The sequence below is a fragment of the Schistocerca gregaria genome, chromosome 1, assembly GCF_023897955.1.
Source record: "Schistocerca gregaria isolate iqSchGreg1 chromosome 1, iqSchGreg1.2, whole genome shotgun sequence".
NCBI classification, from domain to species: domain Eukaryota; kingdom Metazoa; phylum Arthropoda; class Insecta; order Orthoptera; family Acrididae; genus Schistocerca; species Schistocerca gregaria.
Window position 1 is genome coordinate 218,604,081 of NC_064920.1, and position 15,158 is coordinate 218,619,238.

Here is a 15,158-nt window from a genome sequence, read left to right on the forward strand (position 1 = left end):
AGCCCAAAATCTAGGTTAGGTAGAAATGTGACAGTTTGGTTGGGATTTACTAAAGTTGTATGTAAGGTCAAATTTAATCCGATGGTGGAATTTTTGCTTAGCAACGACTTCCATTCCACAGGTGGATTCCTGGGCAGGACTAGATAGTATTTAAGTGGTTTTGTCACATTTATAAAACTCTGTCATAAGTGAAGACTAAAACAAAAAAATGACCATGTCATCACAGAGAAAAATGTATCTTCCTATTTATAAACCTACTAGCACATTCCAGATCATGGCGACATGTCACAAATATTATCAAACGGACTGTACTGTAGCTTGGGGGCAATTCCTCTAAGTAATGCCTGAGGTCATAGCAGACTTCATGCACCAACACATATCCAACCACCCACATTAAACCCAGGTGGAGCATCATAAGAGCCGAAATGGCCAAGGTCAGGAAATAAGTGCAGCACACTGTTACCCCAAGTCACAAGTGCCAAGATAGCAGCTGCTTTTAGTGTGATGTTTAGGGCAACAGGTGGAGTGTGCTGTGCATCACTGATGAGCACTGCCACTTCTCCCTTGGCCTTTCACCACAGGTCATCCTTCTGGTAAAGAATTGCACAGGGGTGCCAGAGGACTTAAAATACGTCCACTAGAGATGTACACAAATAGCTTGTACTGTAAAAAGTGTCGGGATTGGCAAATATTATCTATGTGTTTAAAAATTGAATATTTAATGCAGTGACGAATTAATATCTCACCTTTTTCAAAATACCCCATTTTGTTCTTAGCATCAAGAACTTCTTGCCGACAGCATGCAATAGTCTCGAATGCGAAGTCAACAAACTCTTCTAATGCCTGAACAAGCGGAACCTAGAGAGTGCGAAAATTAATTAAAAAAGTTGAATGTATTTGGTTAGAATTTTCATGGAGAACCTGAATGTCTTCTGTACGCAACTTACTGGAGATAATTTGATACTACCAAAATTCACTCTGGTGTCAGCCTCCAGTTCTTTCCTCCACACAAAACTGTTGTTCTCAACTGCAAATGAAAAATTTTCCACTGCTTCTCCTCCCGAAAATGCTTGCTGACATTCGGTAATGTATTCATCTCTCGTGATTCCAAGCTTTTCGCAAATACTTTCTATTTCTTTCGCACTGAACTGCAACTGCAACATTTCAACAGAATACTTTATTTAAATGTGTGTATGTAACAAATCTTTAAAATGCAACACACAAAATTTTCCCATTCTTGATTTGAAAGTCTTTACATCGGGCATTATAAGATTATCTTACTTTCCCACTCCATGCCTCGTTTCCATCGATAACGAGAACATTAAGTTCATCGCTAATCCAGTCACATTTCAGTTTCAGAATGGGCGTTTCCCCTTTCTTGGGTGTTTTATACAGACTCACAAAGTTCCCTCTCATTCTAAAATCTCTATCTAATATAAAATATTAACATACAATCCTGCTTCACAGTGACACCTCAGACGTCACCCGCTAAAAATTCATCACACACAACACGCTACAGCACATCTAAAATGTCAATTTAATATATCATAAAACATAGTTCTGCATCACAATGATAGCTTGTGATGTCAGCCCCTAAAAATTCATATCTCTTATCACGCCATAACACACCTACGGCGCGCAGAACTTCACATTAGTAACATCATATCACAGACCATATAATACGTGTAAACAAGTCAACAGTTTAAAATGTTTACAGAGAACTTAGAATCAAAACTACAACACACTCCAGTTGCCTGTTGAATACTTAAAGTACCAAAGAGTACGGCGTTTCTGTTCAATGAGCTATCGCGATAGCAGATAAAACAATTGTTCAGATAGGTGGATTAGAACAGGCTCAAATGTCGTGCATAGAGAGAAGAACGTTACGACAGAAATAGTCCTATTTACGTGATTATATCTCGTACAGTAAATTTCGACAACAGCAGCTGTTCCCCTGTCCAGGATACAAATCCGCAATGTTGTCGAATTTAAATGATTGAGGTAAAAGACGAAGTTTACAAATGTAGGAAGAATGGATTACAATATACATATTGTATTTTTAAGTATCGTAGTTTGTTTTCGCTGTTTTGAAAATAACTTCGAGGTCTTATTTATTGGAAATCTATCTGGTGAGAGTAATCGATGACTAATTACAGTACAGTGTAGAAACAGTGTAAGCGGAGCTCATACTTGAAGTTTTTGTTACTTTTCCAGAACGAAAGAAAACTAAAGACGATTGCTTATGTAACTGTCTGTTTAACAAGCATTCATGCGCAAGAGCGCTTGCGCAAGTACACAGAAATTTCGTGCGGGTCCACAGGGCGACAGAATACATATTCTCCATTCTGTGATACGGCTAAACCATGTTTGTACAATCATCACTCTCTTTGCCAGAAAATGTTAAGTTCGGCTTGCCCAAGGCTCCCTATTCTTGGTACACACATGCAGAAGTACGCATAATCGAAATTCGATCAAACTTCAAATAGCGTGAGCAGTCTTGTTGCACAGATTTGTCGTACACACACTAAAGCCGTGTTGAGAAAACACGCTTGCGCAAGAGTTTTTGTTGTGTGAAGTCGGTTTGAAGTGACGGTGTAACAGGCTGCAGGGACATGACTGTTGAGGAACCCATCAAGGTGATTACCCCATGGCCATTAAAAGCCGCATGATATGAACATTTAGATTGGACACTGACAGCTATTCCCCTCTACCTCTTTATTCCAGTGCGGTTTTTTGTGGTGAACAACCGTGAATAGGTATTCACCAACACACACTGAAGACAGTGTAGTGAGTCAAGCTTGAAAACTTTTTGATTCGTGTAATGATTAGTTTCTAAAAAAAACATTGATTTGAGTGCTCTTGTGGGACGTGTTTGATATTACATGTGTTCACTTTGATTCCAGGCTCTGGAACAGAGGAGCACCCAAGCATAGGCTGAGACTCCTGCGAGCATAACCCTGTTAAAATGTAACACTGTTGCTATGTCTTCTAACCAAATTCTGTACAGCAGTGTAGCATATGATGTGCAGGTTTTTCAAAGGTCCTGAATCCATTTCCATGTTCCAGTAATGTCAGATTTCCAGTATGGATAAAAGAACATTGAGAGCATTGGATTGAGGGAACTAAGAATTGCTTTAGGCCACTGTGCATCTGCAGCCCCTTCTGTGGGAAAGAGGTGGCGGGGAGGGTTTGCAGTACACATAAACAAGAGTGCACCATAATCTTCCATTTGATTTTAGCAGCAGTAGACAGTATTCTGTTTTTGTGACTGCAGGTAGGTCTCGATAGTAGTGGGGAACCCAACCCTACAATTAATGAAGTTCCTTATTTCAACTACATTTGCAGTAGACATGATTAAAGTGATTGGATAAATTTCTCTATTTTTAAATTACCTCTCAGTACATTTCCTTTCAATAATGAACTATGCAACTCAAAGTTGCACCATGTCCTTGTATTTCATTTTAATAAAATGTACATCTAGGACTTACCTCCATACATCAGAAGCATCTTTCCACGAGATCAGTGGACTATGATTTATGTAGTGAAGTAACATATGTCTGCCCCTGCTTGTCCTATATGTGAATTGTTTCATGATAGTTTTGTAAATCTAAATCTGATTGGCCAAATCATGAATTGGACCTTTTGTCAAACACTTCTTAGGGAAATACCTTTAGTGTACATAGCTTGCCCAGATGAAGTTAACTGAATTTTTCCTGGCCGCTAACAGGAGTAGTACACAATGTAGAGGAAGCAAGATGTATCAGCTACACAGTCTGCTGCTGGGAGAGGAACTGTAGAGTGGTAACAATGTGTGTCTTCTTCCCACAAAGCTGGAACACTGCAGTTGCTTTATATGAGCTCCTACTCTTTGTCACCACAGCTGACAATGTTAATGATTCATAAAAACCACCTCAGCTGTATTGTTACACATTTATTGTGTCTCATCCAGGTGAACATCTTCAGGTTGCAGTTGTGCTAAAGGCATGACATGACATCTCACCATGATTAAAATTATTTCTTATAACCATTTATGTCATAACTTTAGCAAACTTTGCAATGCAAGGATGCTCAACACAATAACTGTAGGCCTCTAATAATACAGCTGAAATGGTTTTCAATTAACTGTTAAAGAACATTGGCTCAAGTGTGGACCACTTCAAAGATTATAGTTTGGTTGAGTTGATGAAACCAGCAAATGTGGATACAAAATGTTGGTTGTCATGACTAACATTAATGAATCCAAAGTATTACTCCACTCACTGCCTGTCCATTCTCATCTTTTTTTTTCTCCTTTGCCTTCCAAATGGCGCATGCTCTCTCGTTTGAGCGACATTGTGTCAATGGTCTTGTCCGCGCACAGTGCACAGCTAAGTGACCGTGTGAATTGTTGGTGCAGCGTCTCCTGCCCCAAATTCTTACCACTGATAATTAATTTATTCCTATTAAATTCATCCCCCCCCTCTCATTATCAGGTAGTTTTGCTTATTTGCCACACATACCCATGCCACATGAACTTTTGAACTTCAACCTAACCATTCCCACCTCTCTCATTGCTCTACTATCTGTATTCTCAAAAACCATAGAAAAAATTTTTCAAAGAAGAGTAGCAGATTTTCTGGAACAGCACAAAATACCACCCACAGCGCAACATGGTTTCTGGAAAGGCCGATCAACTGACACAGCAATTTTTGAACTATCAAGTGAAGTATTTCAGAAACTAGATAATGGTGAAAATGCCATTGGAATATGTCTAGATCTATCTAAGGCTTTTGATATCATAGATCACACAAAACTATTGCCTAAGCCTGACAACATGGGGATTTGAGGAACATCTAACAACTGGATAAAATCGTATCCAAGCAGTCGAAAACAAGTGGTTCAATTGCAACATCAAAATTTCATCAGACTCACTCAACACTATTCACACTATGAAACCATTAAATATGGCGAGCCACAAGGTTCAGTTCTGTAATCTCTTCTATTTCTGTTATATGTGAATGACCTAAACAAATTGTGCAAGAACATCATCCGGTTTGCTGATGATACAAGTGTGCTAGTGAGTGGGAAAGAAATGCAAATGCTTCAGAGGTTTACTACAGACACACTGAACAATATTGATAACTGGCTCAGTCACAATCCATTGGTAATAAAGGCAAGTAAGACAGTGGCACTAAATTTCTATAATGTGAAAAAAAAGTTGAGCAAACTGTTCAGATTCAGTTGTCTGACAAAGGCCTTCTGTATATTAAAAACAAAGATTCCAAGACTTACCAAGCGGGAAAGCGCCGGTAGACAGGCACAATAAATAAAACACACACACAGAATTTCTAGCTTTCGCAACCGACGGTTGCTTTTTCAGGAAAGAGGGAAGGAGAGGGAAAGACGAAAGGATGTGGGTTTTAAGGGAGAGGGTAAGGAGTCATTCCAATCCCGGCAGTGGAAAGACTTACCTTAGGGGGAAAAAAGGACAGGTGTACACTCGCACACACACACACACACATATCCATCCGCACATACACATACACAAGCAGACATTTGTAAAGGCTTTATAAATGTCTGCTTGTGTCTTGCAGCAATAACTTCCGCAAGCGACTTGCTAGTGTAAACCCAGCTTTAGGGTGAAAAAGGACATGTATACACTCGCACACACATACATACATCCGCACATATACAGACACAGGCCTGTGTCTGTATATGTGCGGATGGATATGTGTGTGTGTACGCGAGTGTACACCTGTCCTTTTTTCCCCCTAAGGTAAGTCTTTCCGCTGCCAGGATTGGAATGACTCCTTACCCTCTCCCTTAAAACCCACATCCTTTCGTCTTTCCCTCTCCTTCCCTCTTTCCTGAAAAAGCAACCGTCAGTTGCGAAAGCTAGAAATTCTGTGTGTGTGTTTTATTTATTGTGCCTGTCTACCGGCGCTTTCCCGCTTGGTAAGTCTTGGAATCTTTGTTTTTAATATATTTTTCCCATGTGGAAGTTTCTTTCTATTTTATTTACATCATTAATAATAAAGACCTTCTGTATGTAGACAACATTAAGTTCTTGAGAGTAAGGCCCCAAGATAATCTTAAATAGGGAATGCATATCAAAAAAGTATGTAAGAAATGAACCATTGCATGCTGCTTAATTAGAATATTAGAGGGATGCTGCAACAAAGATTCTCCGAGAACTGTGTATTATGCCTTTATATACACACAACTGAAATATGGTATTATTTTCTGGAGTAACTCTTCTCTTAGCCAAAAGCTCTTTAGGCTACAAAATAGAATTCTCAAAATGGAAGGTATAAAATGAAACAAAACCTATAGACCACTCATTAAAAAGTTAGAAATCCTCACACTTCCATGTATATATGTGTATGAAATAATTGTGTTTGCAAAAAAATATTCAATGGGAAATCCCACTCTCTTCCAGAAAAATGAAAATAATCATTTCTATAACACCAGGCAAAAAGGAGACTTTCATTTAGAGCCCACCAACACCACCCTGAATAAAAAAGGAACCCTGTATTATGGGAAAGTTATTTATAAAAAACTTTCCCTACAAATTAAATCAATAAATGACTCGCAAACTGTCAACTACTAAGGCATATTTGACTCATCACTGCTTCTATAGCCTCCACTAGTTCCTTCAGGAAGCTCACTCTTGATTTGTGTCTTTGCCTTAGTGATGTATCATATAAATGTTACTAGAACTTTAATGAGTTAGCATGTAAATGTTGCTGTAATACAAGTATTAATCTGCCAGTACAGTACATGCTCTTTCTCCTTTAAAATATGTACTCTTTATTTTGTACAATATTTGTTCTGTATATTGTAACTCAGTGATTATTTAATGTAGAAATAATGAAATTAATGCAAAATTAATATTGTTGTTGTTGTTGTCTTCAGTCCTGAGACTGGTTTGATGCAGCTCTTCATCCTGTGCAAGCATCTTCATCTCCCAGTACCTACTGCAACCTACATCCTTCTGAATCTGCTTAGTGTATTCATCTCGTGGTCTCCCTCTACGATTTTTACCCTCCACGCTGTCCTCCAATACTAAATTGGTGATCCCTTGATGGCTCAGAACATGTCCTACCAACCGATCCCTTCTTCTGGTCAAGTTGTGCCACAAACTCTCTTCTCCCCAATCCTATTCAGTACTTCCTCATTAGTTACGTGATCTACCCATCTAATCTCCAGCATTCTTCTGTAGCACCACATTAATATTATATTTTATTATACATTGACTTAACCTACATCAGAATGTACTATTTGTGCACTACATGATTACCAAGACCAATAAAACTGTACTCTACTCTACTCTACTCATACCAACACACGAATATTCCCATACCTCATCCATCCCGTCCTTTTTTATGTATTTGTTTTGGCATATTTTTACATATTTTGTCGTATTTGTGCTCATTTTTTTCATATTTTTGTGTGTCTGTATGTATTTTTTCACGTCTTTTCTGTAATCTGTCTCACCTCACAACCTCCTAACACTGTCATTTGTCAATTTCCTATGTTATTTCCTGCTTCTCCAACACCATTCCTGTCACAATGGAACCCTCCCCTCCCCCCTCCTCCTCCCAATGGTCTACCACAAACATTCCTTTCTCTGGATTCAACCTCTTCTTTCACAGTGACCTTAACCTTTTCAGATTCTGCAAGTCCCTGTCTCTTACAAACCTGGCACTGCAAAAACACATCTCTTTGGCACAGGCATTCCTGAGTCAGTTCTGTTCCTCCGAAAAGACACTGCTGCAATTCTTACTACAAACTGTATATCACACCTCTGAAATTGAATACCTTATTCTCCAGCACCTGGAAGAGCATTCTAGACACCACCTCCATAAGTTATTAAACTTGTTGACATTGTACTGCCACTTGCGGCGCCACTATCCAACCCCTGCCCCACCCACAGTGTTCCTCCTTGTTGATCCCTCATAGCACCCAGACCCTGCCTAACTGACCTTTTCAACATGCCACATCCCCGAAATTTCCCTACCAACACTCCACCAAATCCAGAGCCCAAACAATCACAGAACACTGTTGTTAACCTTTCACATAAGTCCCCAGAACCACAGAAGTTTCGGTCTTATCCAAAGCCCTCACCTTCAGTCCTACACCCAGATTTATCTGTGTTGGACTTTCAGGGCTTTTCCCAAGCTCTGCAGTGAAAACATTTATTTGCCATCAATCCCACCAACCGAAACCAATCTAATCCCAACGTAGACCCCTGCCTCTCCCAGTTCATACCATCACCCAGCTGTGATACCTCTTCCATCAAACCACCTTCTGGCCACTTTCCAGGAATTGCTTACCTCCAACTTGCCCTCACTGTCATTCCCCAATTCACTTCCTAAGAATACTAACCTTTCAGCAGAAGAAAGGACAGCCATATGCAGCCTCAAAACAAATCCTTACTTAATAACCCTGCCAGCACAATGGTTCCACCATTGTCGTTATGGATCACAGTGACTACCTGGGGCAAGGCCTTTGCCAATTGTCTTACTGCTTCATCTATAAACTATGCCAGAGTGATCCCATCCCAGAAGTCCAACATAAGCCCCAATTCCTGCTTAAAGCCTTAGGTCCTTCCCAGAATGTAGAAGTAAAAAAGCAAAGCTCTGCATTCTGGCCCTGATGGGCTAATTGAGACCAACTGACCACCATGTCATCCTCTGCTAATGGCATCAGTAGATGTATGAAGGGGCATGGGGCCAGCACACAATTCCCCTGACCATTGTCGGCTTTCTTGACCTTGGAACCACTACTTCTCAAGCAAGCAGCTCCTCACTTGGCATCACATGACTGAGTGCACTCCATTCTAGTCGCAAATGATGAACAAATTTCTGGCTGTACCAGAAAACAAACCCGGGTCCTCCACATTGCAACCAGATATCCTGACCACGTAGCTACAGAGGTGAACAGTATAGGAGGTGCTCCTTAATTTTCATTGTGGAAAGCTTAGCACTAGTCAGGCTCCAAATTTTGGAAGAATGACAGCAGTACAATTGTTTTAAATTAAAAGAAGCCCTGATGCTACAAAATCTCAAAAGGGAGAACACTTTTCCTGCAACAATCAAAAAATTTATGATAGAAAAAGAATTTTTATACTATGCAGAGTATATGAGCAGACAGTCAGTTGAAGTTACATAGTCACCTTGTGACAAGAGAATTTTATTTGTCCTCATAAGAAAAACTGGACTAACAGTTTTTATATTATCTCTCACATGTACAATTAAGAATAACGATATAAGTCATAAATATGGGCATCTGCAACGGTGGTGGTGGTGATGGTGGGGGGCGGGGGGTTGGAGTTCAAGAGGGGACATTTCTCTCTCCCCCCCCCCCCCCCCAATTACTTGGAATATAGAGTTTTTATTCATTAAAGGATTCTCATATACTAAACCTCTCATTTTGCCAATTGTAGCATTACATTAGCTTAGTTGTGGTATGTCATTTCTTGAAAGTGACCAATTCATTTATATCAAAATAGCAAAGCAATTTCACAGTTTTGCTCCTCCCCCCAGCCCACATCCCCGCCACATGGGATACTTTCTGTGGATGCCTGTGGTCATATCATTTTATTTTTAAATACTCTAGTAAATGTTATCAGAACTTACATCACCAATATAAATTGTGTATTGCGCCACACACTCTCTGGAATCAACAGCCGTTCCAAGGGTGCAGTTGTCAACATTAGTTAACACTTTACACTGAAAGCATGTTTATGGACCACAAACAAAAGTACACACAAAGCAGAACCGCCTGCCTCAGCAGAGACGGCTCATTGTTATTCATACAATATTCTACCAGATTTCAATATTCCATAAATGAGATGGTCTCAAAACTTTTCAGGAATGGATTGTGTACAGCACACAGGATTGATCCTGCTCCTTGCAAAACAGCAACCCATCATTTTGGAGTTAACTGTAGATTGCTGGATCTAGTCAGTAGTCTTTCATACAGCAATGCTGTTGCCTTGCATTCTGGCTGTGTCAAATTTTCACTGTGATGATCAAAGAAAGTTAACCCTTTGAGGCTTTGTGATTGTCAGGAAGGTCTTCTTGTTCCTTGTATCAGAAACCCTTATGTTGATCTGCACTTCATACTTGTGAAAGACTTACATGTAAAAGACATGGATGAGTTCTCTATGCTTTGTCTTCTTGATGATAGCTTTTTTCTGATAGCCCACTCTTCTGTGCAGAAATAAAAATGTGCAGAAATAAAAATGCATACTAGGTCACCAAGGCTGTAGCTTATAGGTCATTGCATGGTTATTCAGTTCTGATCAATGTAATCATCCTGAGTATTGTCAGATTGAAATAGAGCAAGTACCTAGTGTTGTTTCAGCATGTTGGAAAAAATGGCATGAAACCTATAGGTCCTTGCTTTGCTGTGTTATATGTGACTCATAACAGGCAGCATCATATCCATCTCTTTGTTCAATATCATCATACATCGAGGGCATACCTGATAATGTCGTATTAAAACATTTAATGTGGCCATTCATTTGTGACTGGTAGGCAGTTGTTATCCTGTAAATAATGCTGCATTTTAAAATTACATCTAATGCCAAACTTGTTTGATGATTTTTTTCATGATGAGACATCATTACACTTGATGCTCCATGCTTCCTGATGATTTCCAGAGCTTCAGCAGTCAGGGCAACTGTGGTGATTTCCATTTTTTTTTTTTATTTGGGGAACCACCTTACAATTTCAGTTCCAAGCCAATGAAATGGAACACCTGCAGGAGATATTGTAATTTGATGTCCTAGGGGCAATTGAGGCACATTCTTCCATTGTCAACATTCTCTATAGTAGGTTACATAATGTCTGACAGACTGTTAGTGAAGTAACGGCGCTAGCAGAAAGAAATGCAGAATTCACAAGTCCGAAAACAATTTATTGGGCTCACCAAAACGAACCAATAATACAATCTTGAAAAGAACAACAGACTTGATCCCAGCTTCAGATCATATAAAATAACAAATAATAATAGAAAAGACCCAACTCTTCACGGGGAGAGATCACAATTCTACAATGTCAATATGTTTGTCGACTACACCAAGTCCATCTGCAAGAGATCGGCCACCTAGAAGAGGCATCTGGCCGTGGCAGCTCTGAACTGCCCTTTGCCGGCAGTGCACCACTCTATAAAGCCTGTTGGCACATGTGTCTGCCAGAACTATTTGTGATCATGTGTCTGGTGTATTGAAGTAATTCCTCGGCTAGCTGCTACCTCTGGTGAAGCAATTCTGCAGGCCCCACGAACGAGTAGCGGTCCCTGTCGGCCGTTGGTGGGGACCTGGTGTTATGTTGTAGCCGCCTGTAAATATTTGTGTTGACAACACAGACAATGTAGGCTTTTGTGGTGAATATATGCCCTGTGATGCACAGGTATCCCTTATTGGTTGGATGTGAAGTGACAGAGGACATGTCTGGGAAGTCATCCAAAAGCTGATGCAAGTGATTGTCTGCCAACAACGACTGGACGCCAGGCTCAAGTCATGTATCTCATGGCCCAGTAAAGGAAAAAGATCCTTTCCCAATAAGTTGGTGGCCCTGGGGGAGGCGAGGACCAAAAACCCAGGCCGTGACACCGTGAGTGAGGTACTGGGTTTGAGCCAAGAACCACCCCTGTATGTGGAAGATATAATTGCTGTAGCTCTTCAGGGAAGTGTGGAATGGATGCAGCAGCAGTGAACCCAACTGACAGAGGGAATCCCCATCGATGATGGTGGCGGAGGACCCGGTATCCACTTGAAAAGGGAGTGGAGTGCCTTCCAGTCACACAGTCAGAGTGATCACTGCTGTCGTGTGGTCCGTCTCATCCACCATGGAGTTGGAGGCATCAAAAATAGTGTGGTCCACAGACATCAATGATAATGGCCGACAGACCTTGGCTTTGTGACCCTGCTGTCTGCTGGCCGAACAGGTCACCCTTTGGAAGTGGCAATCTTGCTTCTGATGTGTGACAAAGCATTGACTACAGAAGAGCAACCATTGTCACTGCTGCCGCTGCGGCCACCATTGGCGCAGGTGGGGGCCGGTGCCCTGGTCCTGGAGGGTGGGTTCAGCCGCAGGAGGGGGCCCCTGGCACTGGTGCAGCAGCTGCGGTGATGGGAACTGGTATCACGGGGGGCAGACGGCAAAGACCTGTGCCAAGGACTTCAGCGGGGAAGCAGAGCGAAAGAACTGCTCATGAGTGCGGATAATGGATAAACACATGTGTAAAGAGGGATCTTTCATCTTCAGAAGATCAGTCTGTCAATTGGGCCATGGACAAGAATCATATCACGAATGAGTGCCAAACCATAAGACTGCTTGCAATGGGGGTGGCCACAGAAAAATTGACAGTCACTGCAGAGACCTAGCAGCATAGCAATCTATTCCCTGTAGGACTGTGCGAGAAGCTTCTGACAACAGAAGAACTTGTGACGTGCTGCTGTCATGTGGACCTGAGAGTCAAAATAACCCAATAGGCTAAAAGTGAACGCCTAGTAGGGGAGAGCATGAGGTTCTGCATTGAGATGCAACTGTTGCAGAAGGTGGTAATCTTCCGGGCCCACATAGGCGAGAAAAAATTCACATTGCTGAATGTCACCATTAACATCATGAGCAATAAATTGTTGCTCTAGATGAGCCACGTAGTTGACCCAAGGCTCAAAGGATTTGACAAACTTGGGAAACGCAGGGGGTGCAGCACAGAGCCCCAGAAGCAGGGAAGCTGGTTAGGACCCCTGCATAGACACCCCAAAGGGGGATGGGAGTAAGGGGTGGGTATCACATGAGGTTCTGCACTGGGATGCAACTGTTGCAGAAGGTGGTAAACTTCCAGGCCCACATAGGCGAGAAAAAATGCGCATTGTTGAATGTCACCAGTAACATCATGAGCAATAAATTATTGCTCCAGATGAGCCACGTAGTTGCCCCAAGGCTCAAAGGATTTGACAAACTTGGGAAACGCAGGGTGTGCGGCACCGAGCTCCAGAAGCAGGGAAGCTGGTTGGGACCCCTGCATAGACACCCCAAAGGGGGATGGGAGTAAGGGGTGGATATCGCCTGTAAAAGCTGAATAATGAGCTCATTCGTTTGGTGCATACTTTCCAACAGCACTGTGAACTCGCACTGAGGGTTCATCAATAACTGGAATACCATCTGCAATAGCTGACAACAATCAAGCAAATGCCGGAAACTCTTAAACCATCTCATTGCTGCTTATGTGTCTGTGCTAGTAGAATAGAAATGCAGAATACTCAAGTCTGAAAGCAATTTATTGGGCTTACCAAAATGAACAATAATACAATCACCAAAAGAACAACAGATTCGATCCCAACTCTTTATGGAGAGAGATCACAATAAAACAGTTCTACAATGTCAAGATGTTCAAGCCCGTTTGGCAGACATATATGCCGGAACTATTTGCAGTCACATGCCTGGTGTATCAAAGTAGTTCTTGGGCTAGGTGCGACCTCTGGTGAAGCTGTTCTGCAGGCTCCATGAATAGGTAGTGGTCCCTGGTGGTTGTTGGTGGAGACCTGGTGTGGTGTTGTGTGTGTTGTGTCATGTTGTGGCTCCGGTAAATATTTGTGTTGACAACAGAGACTACATAGGTTTTTGTGGTGAATATATGCCTTGTGATGCAGGCTTCCCGTGTTGGTTGGATGTGAAGTGGGATGCTGATGCATTAGGCGCTACGGTGTATGAAGTGGATAGCCGCAGGAGTTAAAGACCTGGCATTTGATAACTGCTTCTGAATCCAACAAGGATATTAACAATTTCCAGTTGACATACTGTCGGAGCAGGATACTTCAGGATGACTGCCTATAAATGAGCTGGGATGACACACAATCTACCCCTTTTTCTTTTATACAGTGTTCCATCTGTTAGTCTGAATTCTCTTTTGACAGCTTCTTCTTTCTCTAAGGTGTCTGTGGTCTTCATTTATTCTGTAGCTTCCCTTTGTTTGGCTGTAATGTTTGTCAGTGCAGTGATGACAAGGATTTCATCAGCACCGTAATGTTTCTCCTGTGGATTCTGTGAAAGGCAGTTTCACTGTCAGGGAAGATATCAGCACCTCCTTAAGGATACAGAAATCTCTTTCTTGTAGCTTGCTGCAAGAAAATTAGGTGTCTGCATACAGCAGTTCTTGTCAAGGCTGTGCTTGGAAACAGAAATCCTTTTGTGAAATTTCTGTAGCAGGAGCACATTCTGAGGAAGACTCTCGTATCACAGAAAATCTGTTGTGGCTCTTACTTTTTTGCGGACCAGGACAGACTCCATTTGCATTAACTAGATCTATGTGTCTTGGGGAACAGAGATGTTTCTAAGATTCTGGCTAAAGCCTATGTTATAGATAAATTTCATCACTGTTATCAAGTGGCTTGATGCTCTACAAATTTCTCCACTAAAACAACAATGTCATTCAGGTAGCAAAAGCATGTCATCCATTCAAGACATCAAATTAGGTTTTTGATTATACATTTTGAACTTAAAGAGACCATCAGATATTATGAAAGCAGTCTTTTTCCAGTCAGTCTTCAAGCTTGTTCTGCCAGCAGGTAGTTTGCATACACATAGTGAAGAAAATCTTCACTCCCTTCAAACCACCCAATGTGGCATTAATTAATGGCAGTGGGTATATACACTTTACATTGATTCTATTCAGATGCCAGTAATTGATCCAGAAATTCCATGTGCCATCTTTCTTCTTGGTGGGGATTTTCTCAAGAATGAGCTATGTCATTCCACAGCATCTATTTCATCTGAATTATCTGTTGTACAGTTGGAGTTTCCCCGTGTGAGCATTGATCGATACAGGAATGACCCCTAGTGTTGATAGGTGTTACACATTGGGTTGTTGCTGTCTTGACTCCCATTCTGAATGCACCTAAAATTTGACGAAGAATGACCAACGCCTACCACTGCTGTTCCTTTATTAAACCTGAGCCTATTGGTGGCTGGATAGCAGATTCCTCTGGTGGTTACTCAGTAATGACAGCATAGTACAAGTCTCCATTGATGGCACTGGTATGACTCTCTTAGTCTGGTTTAGCTGTTCCTATATACGTACCCTTACTGATATGTTGTGGCTGCTAATGGCAGTTTGTGTGCCAAGCTTCGTCCACTTGTGGGTGGCTATGATCATCACTGATA

At 41.4% G+C, this 15,158-nt stretch overlaps 2 protein-coding genes across 7 annotated transcripts in view; one reads left to right on the forward strand and one right to left on the reverse strand.

Moving 5' to 3' along the window:
• Positions 1–1,714, reverse strand: part of LOC126337512 (uncharacterized) — a 31,392-nt gene extending 29,678 nt beyond the window's left edge. Inside the window, exons 1-3 of one of the 3 annotated variants that reach the window (XM_050001476.1) lie at positions 1,282–1,714; positions 948–1,148; positions 747–858 (exon numbers count right to left, since the gene is read on the reverse strand). In XM_050001476.1, the coding sequence (XP_049857433.1) occupies positions 747–858; positions 948–1,148; positions 1,282–1,416 (448 nt within the window). In that variant the 5' untranslated portion in view covers positions 1,417–1,714. Of the gene's footprint in view, positions 1–746; positions 859–947; positions 1,155–1,281 lie in introns of those variants that run through there. The other 2 variants (XM_050001475.1, XM_050001477.1) reach the window with 2 other exon arrangements.
• A 106-nt stretch (positions 1,715–1,820) lies between these two features.
• LOC126337435 (tubulin polyglutamylase TTLL5) overlaps positions 1,821–15,158 on the forward strand; it is a 268,881-nt gene continuing 255,543 nt past the window's right edge. The window contains exon 1 of one of the 4 annotated variants that reach the window (XM_050001468.1): positions 1,821–2,001. The gene's annotated coding sequence lies outside the window, so the exon portion shown is untranslated. Of the gene's footprint in view, positions 2,002–2,146; positions 5,153–15,158 lie in introns of those variants that run through there. The other 3 variants (XM_050001470.1, XM_050001472.1, XM_050001471.1) reach the window with 3 other exon arrangements.